Source organism: Coffea eugenioides, chromosome 7, assembly GCF_003713205.1.
Source record: "Coffea eugenioides isolate CCC68of chromosome 7, Ceug_1.0, whole genome shotgun sequence".
Taxonomy (NCBI): Eukaryota; Viridiplantae; Streptophyta; class Magnoliopsida; order Gentianales; family Rubiaceae; genus Coffea; species Coffea eugenioides.
In genome coordinates, this window is record NC_040041.1 from 38,052,270 (window position 1) to 38,072,242 (window position 19,973).

A 19,973-nucleotide genomic window follows, 5' to 3' on the forward strand; every position below is an offset into this window, starting at 1 on the left:
CCTAAAGCAGCAGGAAGCTGTTCTTCTTCTTTCCTAATCTAATCAAGACCAAAATCACGAACTTTACTAGAGAACAATCATCATGAAAACCGAACACAAGGATGACCTAATTAACATCTCATTTGGATTGCATGTTTTTGAAATTTTTGTATAAAATATATTATGGCAATGTAATATTTGTGAAGCCAAAAAATAATTGTGAAATGTGTCCAAAGAATATTTCTTTGAAAATTCGCAATTCAAACAAAACAATGTTCAAAACACTTTATATATATCACACATTTCTTTAGTTCTTAAATTTGAAGTTGTAGAGTTAATTTGAAGTCAATTTCTTAACATAATGTGAAATTCCTTAAGAAGACATCCTTGAAAATAGCTTTTAGAATAATTAAAGAATGAAGCTGCCACCGTTAAGCTTAACAGGGTTGGGGACCAACATACCTAATTCAGAATATTCTTTTCTTTTTCTCTTTTTTTTTTTCATTTTCTTTCTCTGTTTATTTTTCCTTTGGGAAGAGAAGCAATGTTATCCAAACAGAGCCAGTGCTTTAGCCTCTACATTGTAAAAAATCTTACTTTTGAGCCAAATACAAAAGAAGAACAAAGGAAAATAAAAATAGATAAATAAGGAATAAGTGTGACGCCCCCACTTCTCCATAAGGCAAACCAAAGGGTATCCGCGGAACGCCTGCCTAACTCTCGCCAGGACTCAAGCAATTCCATTCAACTTATAGCCGAACCACACAATACAAGCCAATAGCTTAGATACAATAAATACGGAAGCGTTCAAGCTTAATAATCGTCATCCATTATTCAATCCACACGTCGGTATACAAAATACATTTCGCCCCAAAAGTTACATTTCCATACCCAAAAGTACAATTCAAAACCAAAGGCATAACCAAAAGTAATAGCAAACCCTAAACAAAAGTACATCAAGAGGGTTTCTCCATTTTACCTCCGAGTTCACACCTGTTAAGGAAAACAAATCTACAGGGTGAGCAAAAACGCTCGTGAGGCCAAGAACACACATGCAGACACGTAGTCCAGATAACAACCAAATAACAATTCAAGTAATAGCTTGCAAGTAATTAATAATGCCAACAAAATGTAACCAGAAACAATTCAAGGATATGGAAGCTCTCAGGAGCTAAGTTCCACATTTACCGATGTCATTTGTATATCTCCCCGTGATGACTCTCCGTCAACCGGGTTGATATTTCCATATCCGTAGATCACCACTTACTTCTCATCCGTCCACCATACACCGCTTCGGGCCCGCACGACATTTATAAGGCGATACTTTACGAGTATGCCAAGCGAGATCTCTCAATAGATCAAGCTTATCATGTGAATCTCATGGTTCACCGAGGTTCCCGACCAAGCCCATGCCGGCTCGAGTTCCAAGGTCGGCCTATGAGTTTGGGCGTCCCCCATGTATCATGTAAATGTCGAGGAGATTCACTCCATCGACGTATGCAATCATAGCATACCATGGCATATATTCAAGCATTCAACAGGTTTAAGCATGTATTGTAGGTCATGTAAACCAGGCAGAGCATGTTAGACATGAGTCATTTGTGTCAAATGAGAACGAGTGCGATTAAGTACACACTCGACTCCATTTTTCAAAATCAAATAGACTAAGCATGTAATCAGGTAAGTCAAGCATGAATCAAGACTTTAGAGTTCAAGTAGGCATACACTTGACACTCACCAAGTTATGCAAGCAAGTAGGTTGGAGAGAGAGTTCAAACTTCCACGGTAGGGTCCTCTTGGAGGTCCTCGTGTGTGCCTGAACATCGAATATTAGATAATTACTATAGGTCCCCAAGTGGTGAGAAAGATTGGACACGAGTAAGGTTCGGAAATATTTGAAAACTTCGTTTGACCTGTCTTTGAAGTTGGATTCTCAAAAGGGTGCAGGACTCAAGTAAAAATCGGATTATTATCCTTAAAATCATTGGTTGGAATCGAGTACGAGCAAAACAATTGCAAAACGAACGATCGAAATCGAAAGAGGGCAGGCCACGTCACAATCCGGCCGGAACCTGGCCGGATTGGAGGCAGTGGCTAACCTCCCTTTTTTTTTCAAATTTCACCACCAATCCGGCCGACAATCCGGCCAGAAACTGGCCGGATTCAAGGCCGGATTCTGGTGGAATAGTTCCCGCGTGGATTTCCTTTGAAATTTCAGAATTTTCGATTTTTGGTCAAATCTTTGAAAAATCATAACTTCTTTTCTACTAGTCGAAACTTGATAAATTTGGTACCGTTGGAATCGTCTTTCAAAGTACTAAAAGTCCTTAGAAGACACTGTTCCATGAATCTAAGTGAAAGGTATTCAAAAATGAGCCTAAAGTTGCTGTTCTAGATTACCAGGATTGAGCCGGGGTTGGTTTTTCGCTAACTTTGGAAATTCGGCAAAAATCACTCGTTGCAAACCGGCCCTTGAAACTTATAACTCAATTAGAAGTGCAAGTAAAGTTTTGGACAGAACAAGCGGCTCAAGAATCGGAGTTTCGAGCACCAAGATATGGTAGCTCAAAGTTGGGAAAAATTCAAGACTGTTACAAAATTTCCAGATTTGGTTCCGACTTTGGACCTTTTATTAAGTGTCGAAACGGACTTGGATTGACACCAAATTTTGCAGTATAATACTCCCATATGAAGGGTATCTCTCTATCAAATTTCATGGAAAAATACCCTCGGAAAGGTGGTTAATCAATCAACCAAAGTTTGGAAAAATCCTTAAGGCAATCTGTCCAAATCTAAGGTTTCAAAAACGAGGCAGTCGCCGTATTTTGATCATAACTCCCTCAATTTAACTCGGAATTGGGAATGGTTGATAGTGTTAGAAAATAAATTCACAGGGCTAAAATTTCACAGAAGAAATGGTTTCAAGTTTCGGCATGCAACTGGTTCGAAATTAAGCCTAAAGTTGCAGCATCATCAAATCATTTCGGCAGAACGGAGAAACAGGACAGCTGAATTCAGATGAATGGTGTGGCTCACACACATAAACCAGAATGTGCATTATACACCGTTGGAAACATGGGAACGTCTAGTTTCAAATGCCGCTAACGGCACTTGATTTTGACGTCGGAGTACGGAGTTATGGACGAAACACGAACACTGGTCTGGTTACGACGGCAACCGTTTTCCCAGATTACTAGCTTTGGAAAATAAATTCGTTTGACCCACCAAAACTCAGTATTTTTCAACGAAAATTTGTACACAACTGCTACAACATGTAAACAACATAATCAAGCCATTAAATCCTCAAATTTCTGCATTAAAGTGACCGAACAGAGCAGGGGTAAAATGGGAACTTTTTGTTTCAAGAGTTCAATAACGTTTCTGGTAACAAAGCACCTTTAATCTACTTCCTTAAGCTCTAATTCAGCAACAAAACCATCATCAAACATCATCACAGCCATCAACCCAAAGTGGGAGTTCATAGAGCCCACGTTTAACAATTTTCCAACATCCACAACAACCCATAAGAGATCAAGAGCTAAAAGATATGCTAGACTTCCAAAAATCAAAGTTAGAAGGCTAGATTAAGACTTACTCTTGGTTGATGTTTAAGGCAGAGATTCGGTTCTTCCTTGCTCCTAAGTGAGCCGTGCAAATCCTCCCCTTTTTAGCTAGATGTGAACTCCAAGGCTTAGGCTAAGTGGTGCTAAATTTTGAGAAGATTTGGTGGTGATTTGCATGAGCTTTGAAAGAGGAAATGTTGAAGGTTTCGGTTGTTCTTTGTTGCTGTCTAGCCGTCCATGAAGCTTTGCAGAAATGAAATGAGATTGCTGGTTCCTTTGCGTACATAAGACGCTTGACGTCTAATATATTAAATACGTCAAATCAATTACAACTAGTGCCCTACGCGCGCGTTTTGTGTTCGATTTCTCTTACGTTTGTTGCACTAGTGCACTAAACCTCTAGAGCACTTACATTCATATAAATATTATTCATTCTTAATTGTCCCAAAATAATGGTCCAAAGTCCCTCAATTAAGCGCGCACGTGAAAACACGTATTTCTAATTTAGGCGCAATAATATTGAAACCTTTGAGAAATTCTTATAACGATCGTACCACTAACTATTACTTGTGTGTTTAAACCTAAAATTGTCTATTTTAGGACCATTGTATAGGTCTCAATTTTTTTGAGCCTATTGTACTCCCAATTGGCTAAAGTGTTTAGACACGTTTTCACTTTTTCGCTAAACAAGCTTATAAGAAAATATTTGTTTATTTATCTATATTTTTATTTTATTTATTTTTAAAATGAGACACTTTAGAAATATAACGAAACTATAAAACCATGTACTTAGGTCTGAAAAGGTTAGAAAATATTATTCGTGGCAAAAATCCAAATAGATAATTAATTGAGGCAAAATTAGGGGTTTTTAAAAATAATAATTTTACGAGTCCTCACGTGAATTGAGTATTAATTCCTCCATTAACCTTTCTTAATCTATTATTGATCGTTCTTAATTCTCCAATATTAATACATTCCCGATTCAAGTATAGCCTAGAAAAACGTGCACCCGTCGTTCCGGACTAAACAAATTTTCGAAAAGCGAATTTTTCAACAAAACGCTTTAAAAATATAAAGATGCGTCATTCCATATAAATGGATTTAAAATGGTCGAAATAAATAATTCGAAGAAAATGAGTGAATAATCATTTAAATATTCCAGTAATATTCTATAAAAATAAGAAAATTTTCGGGTCCTCACAATAAGAAATTAAGAAGTTTTAAATATAAGAAATAGACAAACAAAAGTGACATAAGAAAATTTTTCAGGATGCTCGAACTAAAACCTAAGTGAAAATGAGGCTGTTTGGTTGTCAAGATTTGCAAAAAAAAAAAAAAAAATCAAATTATTCTGCTTGTATCATAAGTACAATTTTCAATACCTTTTAATACACATACATTACATTACAAAAAGTGTTACAGTTTTATTTTAGATAAAATTTTCAAATAATCTCATATTCGATCAGACCCAATGGTGAAAGGCAATTCGTTAATAATTTATCGAAATAAAAAAGAGCAGCAATAACTATTGTAGAAATTGTGGGAAATTTTTCTCTTTTTTGCCCACCGATTATTTGCCAAACATTTTTTATGGTAAACATTTTCATTAATTTAATATCACATGACCCTAGTGTTATATTTTGCCGCCAATAACACGTCCTATATTTCAGCCTTGTAGGATAGCATTGTCCATAAACCCATTATATATGGAATGAATGTCATTTGAATAATTTTTAAATAATTATTGTAATACTTTTTTATAGTGTGATGTATAACAGAAAAAAAAATTGTAATTGAAAAGATATAAAAGTAATAAAAATGATAAAAATGTATTTGTAATGTAAAATAGGTTGCAGGAGGTGAAGTGTTAGTGAGGATCCACTTGAGTGGCGTAATGGAATTGCAATGCGAAATTAGTCCAAACAATAGTGAAGAGTTTCACTCTGGAGTCTAGTAATCCACTTACACTTTGTAAACATCCGCAATCATCATTGGATACGTTTTCTACATATCAATCAAGGGTGGTGATAAATCCACAACCTCTTGTCTAAATCTGCACTCCTAGCATTAAGATTTCTATAGGAATATAGAAACCTTTTTTTCAATTCAAAATATCTTTCATATGACAAGAGATGTTTAAATAATCAATTACAAATTTTAATTATTTGAAATTGTTTGATACCATTATCGAGCTAATTTTTTATCAAAAAAGTTTCTACTAAATCTCATAAATGTTGTACGATAGAAATCAACTTAATTATAGGGGAAGGATGGATTGGATGATATGGAAAAAAGAAGTGTAAGTGAGAGATACCAGTTTTGAAACCTTTCACTTACACTAAAAAAATTTAATTATAAGAGTGTGGACCTAGATGTATGTGAGGAGAAATTGTAAATAAGAGATTTGAAAATTGTTTCGAGTATGGACCTAGAAATGAAAGGTTTCGAGTTGGAGACTTTATCCCACTTCCACTAAAAAGAAAAAAACTTAATCATAAGAGTGTGAACTTAAGTATGCAGAGGAGAAAGTGTGCATGAGAGATTCGAAAGCTCCAACTTATATTAAAAAAGAAAAAAAAATCTTAATTATAAGAGAATGAACTTAGGTGGTGGAGGTATGGATTTAGCCCACCCTTCAATTAATCCGGTGATTAAATACCTTGGAACTCTCACACAGAGGTGGGTGGGGGAGGTAGGATACGGGGCACAAACGGTTGCAGGTGCAACCGTTTGTGCCGGTTGTCCTCATTTTGCACTGCGCGTAACATTGGTTAAACACGATGTAACTTTTTTTTCACAGGATGTATTTTCAGAACAGATAGTAGTTGGCCCCATACTTAGCGCGGAAATCGAGTTACATGGTGTAATCTCAGCCGCATAAAATTTTGAGGGCAAATCTTGACCCTTAACCGTGCAGGGACGGTCATAATGATGATGACCGTCCCTGCCCAAATCCGGGGGAGGTATGGATTTAGCAACACCCATCGATTAATCCAGTTATTAAATACTCGGAACTAGCAAACATTTTTCCGAAGCAACTTACCCAAATGGAAAAAAAATGAAAAATTAGATTCTGGTCTATCAAAAGTACAGCATAAGCATAATCACCATAGTCCTTTCTTGCTATCTGTAGAAGAGAAAAATCATCAAAAATGTCCGACGTCCCACAGGATATCTTGAAGGAAATGCTTTCAAGGCTTCCAGTAAAGCCACTCTTGAGGTTTAGGTGCATATCGAAACAATGGAAGGCCATCATAGACAGTCCAGAATTCATCCGACTCCACATTGCTCAGTCCCTCGAAACAAGATCCCATCACAGCGTAATCCTCAGACATTCATACCTTCACTCTGCAGATTTTGATTCACTAAACAGAACCAACCGGGCTATTTTTGAAGAACTCAACCATCCATTGAAAACCCCTGATTACAAAACTGAGATCTTGGGTTCTTGCAATGGTTTGCTTTGTCTGATGAACACTGAAGAGGATATTATCTTGTGGAACCCATCAACAAGAAGGTATCGAAAATTGCCTCTTACTGAAACTGAGCTTCCAAGAGAAGGTATCTATGGATTTGGGTATGATTGTGTGAGTGATGATTATAAGGTGGTTAGGATTGTACAATTTTACGGGGTTAGTTCTGATACCTTTGATACTAAAGTTAAGATTTATAGCCTGAGATCAAATTCTTGGAAGAGAATACAAGATTTTCCCTATTATCTGTGTTATAGAAGGGTTTATGGGATGCTGGCTAATGGTGCATTGCATTGGCTTGTGACTAGAAATCCCGAGTCATATACTGCTTTCATGATTGCTGCTTTTGATCTTGCAACAGAGGAATATAGGTTGGTGCCACAGCCTGTTGATTCTGATAAGAATTTCCATATGAATGTTGAGGTATTGGGAGGATGCCTTTGTGTGCTTTGCAATTATTACTTGGATCATGTTGATGTTTGGGTGATGAAGGATTATGGGGTTAAGGAATCTTGGACGAAGTTGATTTCCATTAGGCAATGTGATGTATCCAGTGGGCATTTTGAAGTAGTGAGGCCAATTGCTTATTCTAAGTGTGGTAAGCGAGTGCTATTGGAGCAAGATTGTAAGCTCCTTGCATGGTATGATCTTGAAAAGAAAACAACTAAACGTGCAATGACAAGGTTTAGTTTTGACCCTTGGAATCTGTACTTTGAGCTGGATATGTGCTTCGAGAGTCTTGTTCAGCTTGGCAGTCATTTTGATTTGGGGAAAGTGGACAAGAAAGGGCAAAAGCCAAACAGAGAGCCAAAAAGGAGCCAAGCAAAAGCCAAACAGAGAGCCAGAAAAAGAGCAACATGAAAAAGAGGTATAATGAGTATTCTCAACTACTCCTTTTTGCTGAATACCATTTTAGTGCTCTTGTTAGCCTGTCCTTGCACAATGATCTGTGAATAGAAGTTCAGAATTCTATCAAATGCTATCACCTCTGTTCAATAAATTTTGTGTTTTAACTTATTTGTGAGATGCTGTGATATTATTAACCCTATAAAGCTTAGGACAATCTTGCGTTCTTTCCATCTTGTAATGATATGATAAGATATGACTTTTTAATCACAAGCTGGCTCCATCTGCAGGGCTTAACATGTTTACTTTATTTCTCCCTTTCATAGGAATAATTTCTAGTCAAAGGGCTTCAAACTTGTGCTGTAAGCAGGGAAACAGATTTTGTCCAAGAAGGTGGATGAGATAAATATACTGTGGTCCATGTTCATGTCTGGTTTTATGGCAGTTTAGTTTTTGTATATGACGGAGGGTTGAGATTTGATCTGCATTAATTCACCAACCATAAATATGGTAAATCAAGTGAGGTATTCAATTCATCAAGCATGTTGTTTGCTTGTAACATCTTTAATTCTTACTTTCTAGCACATGATGCCTTCTTGTTTTATGTGAATTGGGATTGTTGGTTCTTTATCTGATTCAGTTTGCCTGGCTAGTTTATATGCAGTAGATTAGGTATCTCTGTAATCTTCCAGGCATGCAGCCCTTTTTTTTAAAATACTTGATTATGTTAGGTTTCAAAAAGAGATGGGAAGGACTTTATGAGACAACATATTTATTTTATGAATTGAAGAAGGATAGATGAGAAAGATTCTTACATACAAAAGATATTCCATTCACGGTAATGCTACAAACTGCAATCTTTTTGTAGAACTTTGAAGTTCTCGCTAACAAAGTATACATACAATTTTATTAAAGGTAGACATGCATTAGGGGCCTGATCTTTGGATAGGAAAAGGAGTGGATGTTGTGACAAGAGCTTAAGAAAGTTATTGGCTGAAACTTGCATTTGATCACCTTAAAACCAGGAGAGCTTTCAATGGGAGTGCCTCAGATATCAAATATACTGATTTTTTACTCAATTTCGACCAATGCTTCTTGACCTAAATTGAGTAACTGAGGCATGTCCCTGTCTGTAAAGCTCTTTTGACTGATGATAGAACATTGTTGCTTTTCTGCCAATGATCAAATTAAGCTTTGGATCCTTCTCCTTTCCTTCTCTAGATCTGGAGAATTTAAACTACACTTAAGAGATATAATCAGTGGATTACAGGTTTTACAACATATCAAGAAAACTGTCTAGGCTTCTCTAAATTCTTCTTCTATTGCTACAAATACCTGCAAGGAAATCCTGGAGACGTTTTCTATCTTCCCTGGCTATCATTTGCTTTGTGTGGATCATCTCATGGCAAGGAGCTTCCTTCCACCTACAATAACACAAAATCTGCAGCTGCAATAATGTCTCATGTCAAATCTTTAACTCAACTCCTCCACCCTCTTTATTTTGAGGAACTTCAATACCAGTAATTGCCAATTCCAACTCTTGAGTCTTAACACTAGAGCTGTTGCTTATGAATATTTTCTTCGGAAACCAAATTGTACACTGCATCCTTTACTGTGTTAGTCAGTGAGATTTTAGCAATTGCTAACCAGATCTTTCCTAAAAAATCACTGCCTGCACTCAATTTCCTTGGCACTGAAGCAGATTTGATGTAATCTAATTCCCAACAGCCATTGGAATCATGGATTCCTGTTCTCAGATGAGCAAAAAAAGTCCTTCTTTTCACATTTAACTTGCTGGATTGTATTTTCCATGATCAGTCCTTTGATCTCTAAAGGAGGTTCCCACAAAAATATATATAGGACAGCACTGTCCTATATATGTCCAAGGACACTGGAGAGTCAAACTGTCCTGCTTTGTTTTTTCTTATTTTAAGCTCTCATGCTCCTTATATTTATGTACTTAAGTTTTTCGATGTAAACCAACTGAATATAGAACTCATGATGATCCTGTAGCTTAACAAAATCTAACTAATCTCTAAGGTCAATCAGCAGCGAGTACTTGCAACAATAGTGACAGAACTAAATGCCTAGCAGGGATAGGTCAATGTCTCGTTAGAATTTCCTGCATGGAACGAAGCACTATATGTTTGGACTGTGGAGAGGACCATGACCTATGATTTTATCTTGTTACCAAAGAAAAGTGGCTGTACCCGGAACATCCCAATAAGAAGGAACAAGCCCTATGATTTTATCAAAATGGGTATCATATTGCCAGGAATCAACATAACTGTGTGAGATAGGATCAGAATTGGGAAAGTGACTGTCGTCTGTGCGTGTAGTACTGTTTTCCTGTTCAGTTTTCCTTCTACATCCTCTAGTTTTTATCTAGTTTCTCCCAAGATTTGCAAGAATATTCAGTAAAGAGAACATATTTTTGCCCATGCAATTTGTGAATATAAGTCAGATATTAGCTCTTTCCATAGTTTGCAAACGCACTGCAACTTGGACAGACTTGTTATATCCACCCTTGCTAGTATATCAACTAATAAGTCTGTCAGGAGCTTGCTATTGATCATCTCCTCCTCATCTGCCTTGTCTTCTTTTGCATCATTCTCAATTCTCAGCTGCCTGGTCATCTTCCTTAACATCAGCATCTCATGGTCTGTCGAACCCGCAGGGTGCTGGCTGAACCCGCAGGGTGCTGGCTGTTAATCATCTCCTCATCTTCCTTGCCATCTTCTGCATCTTTGTCAATTCTCAGTCTCTTGATCCCTTCTTCAAGATCATCATCTGGTGGTCTAATTCTCTGTCGTTTTTTATTCTGGACCTCTTCGTCATCTCAATATATTCTGAACTTAAGTCTTGTTTTTTTCTTTTGGTTTGATGGATTTACTATTGACGAATATTTCTAGTATTTATATAGTTAGAAATAGAATAGCTTCCCATCTATTCTAATTGCACTTTTTTTTAAAAGAGTTTCTTTCGTTAATGTAGGAATCCATTATATCTAAAGTAGAAATGCAACTATGATCGACAACTACTAAAATGAAAATAACTAACAATTCGGGAAGTCGAAATTCGGATTTTCATCCATATCCTTTACGTTAAGTAATTTATAGTTGTATTGAGTAAATAATTTCTAAAGTTGCTATTGTATGATTTCTCCCACCCTTTTTGACATGCTACGTAATCACTCTGACCATTTTAATCTGCAAGTCTCTCTCTCTGGTTTTTTTCTTTTTTGGTCGAAACTCCAATGTCTGATTGCTACATTGGGCCTAATTCATTCGAAGTCGAGTGCTATCGGACTCTTTTTGGTAGTGACTTTTCCAACATTATTTTTTCAATCCACAAGATTAAGACCTGAAACTTTTTTTTTTTTAAATCAAAAGGTGTATTTAAAACAACACGAATGATTAAGAAAAGGGGGCTGGGGAGGAAGAGGGGCAGAGGAGGGAAGAAGGAAGAGAGGTGGTGCTGGAGAGGAAAGAGGAGGGTGGAGGGAGGGTTAGGGTGATTGGGGTGGTGGGGTTGGTGGAGGAAGAAAGCAAGTCATGGAGGAAAGAAACGGGAAAAACGAAAAAAAAAAAAGAAGGAACAAAAAATATAGATTAAAATGATTTTTTTTTGGGAAAATGATCTGTTTCATCCTTCACATTTCGCAAAAATATTCTTTTCGTCCCTTACTTTTAAAATGAAGCAAATTCATCCCTAACATTTTAAAATTAAAGTTATTACATCCCTGAACCTAATTTTCAATCTAAATCAAACCATCCAATAACCCAGTAACAAATTTCGAAAATAGAATTGATAGATCATTCGGTCAATTTCATCATATTCACATGGCATTTATTAAACCAAAAAAATAAAAATTATAACATAAAAGGCCATTCTTTATCTTGGAATAGTAGAGTTTTTTTTTGATAAATCTTTTCATGCACCGTTAGTATATCCGCTTGCGAATCTAGATGTGCATCATAAATATAAAATTTGGTGTTTAAATTTAAATTAAAATGATGTGACGGTACATAAAACCGTCAGTGTATACAATGATAATGTAGAAAAGATTAATCTTTCTTTTTTATGTTATAATTTTTTATTTTTTCTTTTTAGGTTCATTAAATTTCACATAATACCAAGTTGAGTTAACCAAGTGATTTACCAATTACATCCCCAAAATTTGTAATAAGGTTGATTGGTGGTTTGATTCAGATTGAAATTTGGGTTCAGGGATGTAATAATTTCAGTTTTTAAATGTCAAGGACGAAATTGATTCATTTTAAAAGTGAGGGACGAAAAGAATATTTTTGTAAAATGTGAAGGATGAAATACATCATTTTCCCTTTTTTTTTATATAAAAAAGAAAGAGATGATTCTTCTGAATAAAAAGAAAAAGGGAAAGAAAAAATAAAGCATAAAATAAAAAAATAATCTTGTTAATAAAAGCCGATATCAGTTTAAAATACGAGGGGCAAAACTACAAGAGAGGGGTTTTTGTTCTTTACCCTAACAGAAGCCAAGGAAGCATTTCTCTTTCATCCTTGTAGAACCATTCATATGCAATAGTTGCCAATGTTGACCTCGAGGGTATGATGCCCTGAAACATTTGCCTTTTGGTTTCCATTTTCTTTAAGGGTGAGCAAATAATAGGATGAAGTGATAGAATGGGATAATGGTAATTTACAAACTCTTTAAAATTGTATGATAAAATAACAATTCTTTTTTAAAATAATAGTTACGATAATAAAACTTCTGCCAAACATAATGTTTGGATTGGTATTATTTGAAAGAAATTATCTGATTAAATCACAAATATGGTTTTCAATTATCTTTTTATTTCATGTACATTACATCCTAAAAGGTGCTATCATAATTATTTTAAATAAAATTTCATATAATTCCCTATCCAAACACACCGGGGAAGGCCCCTCTCATCCATTTCTTCTTCAAACGCATCCTTATTCATAAGAAACTATCAAAACTCAGATAAAATCGTGAAGTGATTGTGCCAAGATAACTTTGTCTTCTATTTAAGTTACTTGCGTTTTCTGTCTTAATTGACAATTTTCAACTTCTTTGAAATGCATTTGTAAATTGTTAATAGCAAAAACGATCGATGTATTATTGCATTTGTAAAAATAGGAGTGTAGTTATAAATTTGTAATACAAAACCGAGGGGATGATAGCTTTACACATTCATCAATAAGCAAACCTTTCGGGGCACATCATACGCAAACCTTAAATTACTTCACCCTTTTATGTGCCTTTTTTTTATTTTATTTTCTACATTATTTACAATTAAACATGGATTAGTAATAACATATGTCTAGCAAGAGATTAACAAGCACAAGTTAAGAGAGGTTTAAATTAGTGAGAATTTTTTTTTAAAAAAGTGAAAATTAAATTTAAAAAATGATGACTACAGGCCTCATCCCTGGCTGTTTCTAAACTTTCTTGTGCAATAAAATATAACCTGCATAGAAAGAAAATGGTTGAACATGGTTGAAGACATCAGAAAGAGAATTCTTAGAATTTCAGAAATATGGAACCTGAAAAGAAAAAAAGAAATAAATTCTAAATTGTTAACAGCAATTGATCAGTTAATTTAATACTTTTTTTTTGGTGCAAGTGAGAGGTTCCGAATCCGGGATCTCTCGCCTCTTATACTATCCAACCCATTTTTCCCCCGATTAATTTAATACTTCAAAGGCAGAGATTATTTTTGGGTTTGAGGTCTCGTAGAAACGTTTGGCTTTAGTTGAGAAACTTCACAACTTGTTATCTATAACTTATTTAACATAAGACAGAAGGAAACATATTGAGCTACCAATTTCCAGCTCTACAAACAACCAGGTAACTGTAAATATTATACTTAATTGGGATAATTTTTTGAAAAAAAAAAACACTGCAGTACTTTTTTAATATGATATATATGAGATAAAAATGTGGTTGAGAAATGTGTTGATGATACAAGTAGATAAATTTTTGGAAATAATTCACGACCCAAACAAACTTCTTAGTTATTTTGTCTTCAAGAATCTGATTCCTATAAAATGCAAGGAAGAACAGTTACAAGCAAAATCCCAAGACGAGGTGGCCAATTCCCAAGTGTCTGTGCAAGAAAACGCTACATAAACAAATTTCAATTTCAGCAACAAGTTTAACCGTCATTTCAAAGGCAATGTTATGTGAGGTATCCTACATCGGAAGTGGAAAGAGGAAAGAAAATGTTTTAAGAACTTGAGCTCCTTAATCACTAAGTTCCTTGGGTTAAGCATTTTGGGCCAGTGATTTTAGTCCAAAACTTGCTTGTGCTAGCTTTTGGACCCGAGTCATAACAGTTAATATCAAAGCGAATCTTAGTGAAATTCCTAATTTTATGATGAAATTTAAAATTTTTCTACAAATGGGACTTTTTGAGTGTAGGATTCCGTCAAGTGATGTTTGCACTTGTAAATGCGAGCTTACTGAGTTCGCATTTTGCAAATACGATGTACCATTGAATTTCTGATTTGAAAAAATTCCAAAAAAAATAAAATTGTTTCAGACCTCGCATTTGATAAATGCGAGGTCAGGAAACCTATCATTTCTCAAATGCGAGGTCTCGCACGCCGTATTTAACATATGCGAGACTTAAAATCTTTTAGTTTTTGAATATTAATAAATTCATGCTCATCCATTTCTGTTTATTTTTTTATAAATTCAAGCAAACCGTTTTGGTTTTTCTTTTAAGTGTGGGTTTTGCCTTTTGTTTTGTAAATTTATGGAGAATGAATTTTTAGGCCATTATCCATTGATCTTGAATTTCGCATTAACTGAACACTAATATTACCTGATCTCATAATCGGATTAGTGCCTGTTGTAAATCTTATTTAAATTCAACCACTTCACATGCTATCTAAGGATGCCCATTGCTGAGCAAGTTGTTGAATTGGTTAATTATTATATTAGCATATGGTATAAAAATAACATTTTTCTTTGACAAAGATGTACAATATTATCTAGTCAATTAATAATGATAGAAGTAATGCTTATACTACATTGTACTACTTCTTTGACAAAGATGTACAATAAAAGACTGGTGGAAGCTATAAAGGAGTCAAGATACAGCAACTAGCGAGTAGCTACTCTTATTGAGGATATTCAGTCCATTTGTAATTTGTTTCATCAGTGCTCTTTCTCTTTTGCGAGTTCGGGGAAAGTAGATAGTATTAAGCTGAGCATGCATGCTCTTAACATTTGGTTAGATGAAGAATGGGTTAATCCCACTCTTAGATGCTAATGCATCATTGACATATGTAGGACTGTTGTCTTTTTGATTGGACCTTTGTCCATTTATTGTAAAGACTTGAATATGAAATACAACGCTATCGTTTCGACAAAAAAAAAAATACATTGTCCTACTTCATTGATAATAGAGTTAAAATTTTGCTAAGTTCTAAGTACTAGATATATATTAACAATAGTTGATGTAGAATTAGTTGTCCAAAGGCTTACTTCAAATATTTTAAAAATCTAATTCTAACTACGAAATATTAATTGGGTTGGTATTTTGTATTGGTTAGATTAGTGATATTAGGGATTATATGAGTCAATAGATTATTTATGACAATTAAGTAGTACTAAATGCTAATGCCAAAAAGTTTAGATAGAGTATGTCGAGTAAGTGTTAAAAAGAGAGGTATCCAATATTATCTAACTTTATCATTAAAGTGTACAACTGTAACATGTGTCGAGGATCTTGAAAGGCTGCACCTAGGTGCTATTGCACATCCTATCAAAAGTACCGTTTCCATCCGATTTACCAATCCACTGCATTGGGGGAGGAGGGGCTGGAACGGTTGTTAGAGACAACCGTTCCGGAAGGTTCACGGTTATGATTAGGTCAAAAAAATTTGTGTGGTTCAGATCATTCCTTGTAACTCGATTTTCACGCCGTGTGGGACCCACAAAAATGTTGTTCTATTGTTACACTTTGTACAGATGATGTTACACCATGTGCACATGGTGTTACACCTTCCGGAACGGTTGCTCTGACAACCGTTCCAACCCCGGATCCTTGATTTGTGATGCACCACATTGATTTATAATATTCAAGATTGGTTTATGATGCAATACATTGATCCATAAAGTTACATACAATCGAAAAATCCTACTAAAAATTCCATGCTCAAAGATTGTACTCTTATTTATCACTAAGTTTCTCTTAAAAAATTTAACTCATATTAAGAGAATGAATGTTCCACCTACTACACAATTTACTTATCCTAATTGCTTAATAAACTTATGAAAAGACAACTACAACAATTATAATCACATCTTAATTTTGGTATTAACAAAAGGGAAACATTAGTTTGTAGTACAAGGATGGGTATTTACTAAACTAAATGCACGATGAAAACTATTAAATGGATAAATGGTATGGCAATGTTGCCCAAATAATCTTTAAAACTAAATCCGTTGCTAGTAGAGTTCAAACTTCAGAAGATTCATTGCTATAATTCTGCATCACAACCTCACTCCATATATGCCTACAACCAATTTCATCAAAATCAATAAATAAAAAGGGCAAGAAATTGGAAGGAAATGGAACAATTACAGGAAATAACCAAAAACAAAGTGAAGCTTATCAATCAATCTCTAGGATAAAAGACTAACATTATACAAATCTCCATCCATCATGTAAGCAATCTCGTTGTTATGTACAAGAGAATGGATTCAAATCGATAGATAAAATCATTACACTTGCTCAATTACACCAAAACTTGCCTTAAAAAGTAACCACCTGCTATTAACCACAAGAGGTGAGCTTCTTACTTCCAGTACCATAAGGCCACCTCTAGTCCATGATCCCCTAACAACATCACAATCTACAACCTTTTAGCCATCCGTGCAAGCACTAAACTTCTAATCTATCTGGCAAGAATTCAGCTGTATAAATGGCAATATGAAGATTAGAACTCTTTTCTACATTGCAGCATCAGACCATAACAGGTTGGAAAGTATATAGACACTATAATAACTTCATAACTAATACCCCTATCTACCATCTCATGTTAATCTGTAGAAATATTTTATTCAAATGATTAGTGCACAATCACATATGAAAAGAGCACAAAGCTAAACAGATTAAAAGTGATTACCATCTGACCTTTATGGCTTCTACTCTCCTTTCTTGGTTGCACATTACACTAAAAGGGAGCATAAATTAATTGCAAAGCTAGAAACTGCTAACGATTTCATGCAACCATCCAAAGAGCTTCCTTGTTCATTACCATATACAAACTTCAAGCATAGCCAATGATTTATTCCTCTTTAGATCTCACCAAAACACTCTTTGCTTTGATCTTCTGCATCCTTTTATATGGTACTCAATGATAATTTATACAGGAAGTGGTCAGCCCGGTTATCTCAAAAACTAACAGAAACTCCCATCTACAAGCCTTGTGAAATTTCTGATCAAATTAATATATTTCTAGGTGCTAATCCAACCATAAATTCCATTATAAAGAAAATTTAAATTTTTTAAGCATGCAATTTACAATCACTTGCTTCAAACATCAGAAAATTCATGACAGCTATAAGAAATAAACTCTTCAATTTGGTTCAAGAATTTTGGATTGAACTGGTGTTCGTGATGTACCATCATTTTAAACCCAATTGCTAAGGTAACATAAAGCAAGACACTCTGCAATAATTTAACCATCTGATAGAACGAAAAGGCTTATTACACAAGTGAGGCTAAAATGAATAGAATGGTGAGAAGTCCTAAGATGCCATATGCTCCAGAGCCACAAAATACAATTACTATCATGATGACCAACATAGGAAAATATGAGGGTTTAAATAAGCTCTAATAATGAGCAAACCTACAGGATACTTCACCATAGTGTCCGCAAAACATTAATAGATCCCAACTAAGACTTCTAACAGAATAACCCATTGTTTCTTACAAAGTTAATAATCCTAACACAAAGTAACAGTAACCTTTTATGTTAGACATGATAATTTTCTAGCATTCCATCTATCCATTCTGTGATGAATAGTTGTCGATTTTGTCACATCTTTCTTGGTCTCTAATTATAATAATAATCCAAAAAAATTCTAAATGAAAAAACACACCCAAGAAATCAAACAGATCTAAAAGAAAGATTTAAGAGGATCAAGGAAAAAGAAAGAATCCCCTGATCTAAGTATACCTGATTCTGTTGTTGGCTCATCATTCTCAAGATCAAGAGCAACCATTGGCAGGAAAGCAGGACTCCTCCTTAGACTTCGGCATTTTCTGGAAATACCTCAAATTTTTATTCTAGGATATGAAATCTTAGTCACTATTAGTCACTACTAAACCAATTACATCATAAAATTTGAGATTTTTTTTTTACCTTATTAAATTCGTGGGGGGAGTCTTGGAACTCTGGAAATTGGGGCATTTCTTTTGCTTGCAATGCCTATCGGGGGTGTCTTCAACAATAAAACTAGCCACCATAAAAGCCTCCTTGTCCCAACTAGTCACTGCTGCCATAGATCCAAACCTAGGGCTCTTGACTACTGCTTCTTCTTCATCAGTGGGATTTGGGGAACAAAGAGTTAGGGTTTGATTTGGGGGGAGAATTTGGGTTTCAATTTTGGACAAAAAGTTGCCCAATGTGATTTTCTATTAGGAAATGCGAGGTCAGTTTTTTTTTTCATTTAGCAGAAGAAAAGAAGGATAGGGACTTCGCATTTAGCAAATGTGAATTCCAAGAGTTCACATTTCGTAAATGCGAAGACCCTTCTGCTAAGAATAACCAATTCAAAAGACCCCTATTGTAAAATTACTTTTTTTTCATCACAATTTTAGAATTTACTCACGAACCTTACGTAGTCTCTGTGTGGATTGAGTTTGGGGCCATCAGGTTATCCTTCAGATTATGCAAAGGAGTCCAAGAAACTACGTGTCACATACGGGGCACCTCCAAGGTCCAAGCACAACCAAATAGATAGTTTGAAGCATAACCAAGTAGACAGTTTGCATTGTAAAGAGTTTTGTGAGAATACAAAGTCTTAAAGGTGGGGAGAATGAGGTATTGCATTGTTACGGGTTTGAGAAAACGCAAAGTTCTAAAGGTGGGAAGAATGAGATATCCCACATCGGAAGTAAAAAGAGGAAAGAGGAAAGAAGAACTTGGGCACTTCATCTCCAATTATTACATAGCTATTTCATCTCTTTTTGCTAGCAGATATCCCCCTAAGCATTTAATCTCCAATTATTGAGTGACACAAAATACCTCCAATTATCTTGAGAATCTACTATTACAGTGACGTTTGGAAGAACTACAACTAGGAAGCTATTGCATTTTGATTACTTAATGACTTAGAATTTATAGAATCATTATCAAAAGTCTCTCTCTTAACAATAGGGCTTGTGTTTGGTTATATACTTTTGACATGAATAACCTTTGCACCTTCTCTCGCTCCCTTCCTTATCACCTACAAACAAAAGCACAAAGTACCAGAGGTATCACTAAGTAATTAAGCTAGTGGACACCATTATTCAGTAGTGTTGTTTCCTGTACTTTGAAGTTACAGCATATTACTATCAAACTTGATCTGTAAAGCTTCCTAAGATAGCTGCTAAATCAAGAAACAAGGGTTTGACCATGAAGAAAGACAATGAACTCTAAGATTTGCAATTTACCAGAATAGATCAAATGGACAGCAGAAAAACCAGAACAGTACGAGATTGACAAAAATGGTTAGCTCAAGGCAGGTCCAAGCAACCACCAATATGCAGTATAAAGACATGAGTTCAACTACATAAATTTTACTATCAATTATGTAAATATCTTGTATAACAATCTTGAAGATGAAATCCTTGCTACAAGCCATGAGATATAAAAGCTGAATATGATGGCTGATCCAAAAAAAGCTAATTACTTGGCATGATATCCAAAAAGCAACTTATAGAATCAAAAAAGTTCATCCTACTTCCAAGATCACAACATGACAAACATCCAAGCAACCATGCAAGACAAATAACCAGAAGCAAAATCACATCATGACTTTGATACGGACACATAACCAGATTGGAACCCTAATAGAAAAAACCAACAAAAATAGTAAAAGACAA

At 35.1% G+C, this 19,973-nt stretch overlaps 1 protein-coding gene across 1 annotated transcript; it reads left to right on the top strand.

Moving 5' to 3' along the window:
* The first annotated feature begins 6,630 nt into the window (after positions 1 to 6,630).
* Positions 6,631 to 8,513, top strand: LOC113778440 (F-box protein CPR1-like). The gene is made up of 2 exons (XM_027323853.1): positions 6,631 to 7,883; positions 8,188 to 8,513. Exon 1 carries the CDS (start codon positions 6,695 to 6,697, stop codon positions 7,874 to 7,876), a length of 1,182 nt encoding a protein of 393 aa, XP_027179654.1. The 5' UTR covers positions 6,631 to 6,694; the 3' UTR covers positions 7,877 to 7,883; positions 8,188 to 8,513.
* The last annotated feature ends 11,460 nt before the right edge of the window (positions 8,514 to 19,973 follow it).

What these genes read in the sequence shown, in the direction of transcription:
- LOC113778440 (XM_027323853.1), top strand. Translation starts at nt 6,695, where the DNA reads ATGTCCGACGTCCCACAGGATATCTTGAAGGAAATGCTTTCAAGGCTT.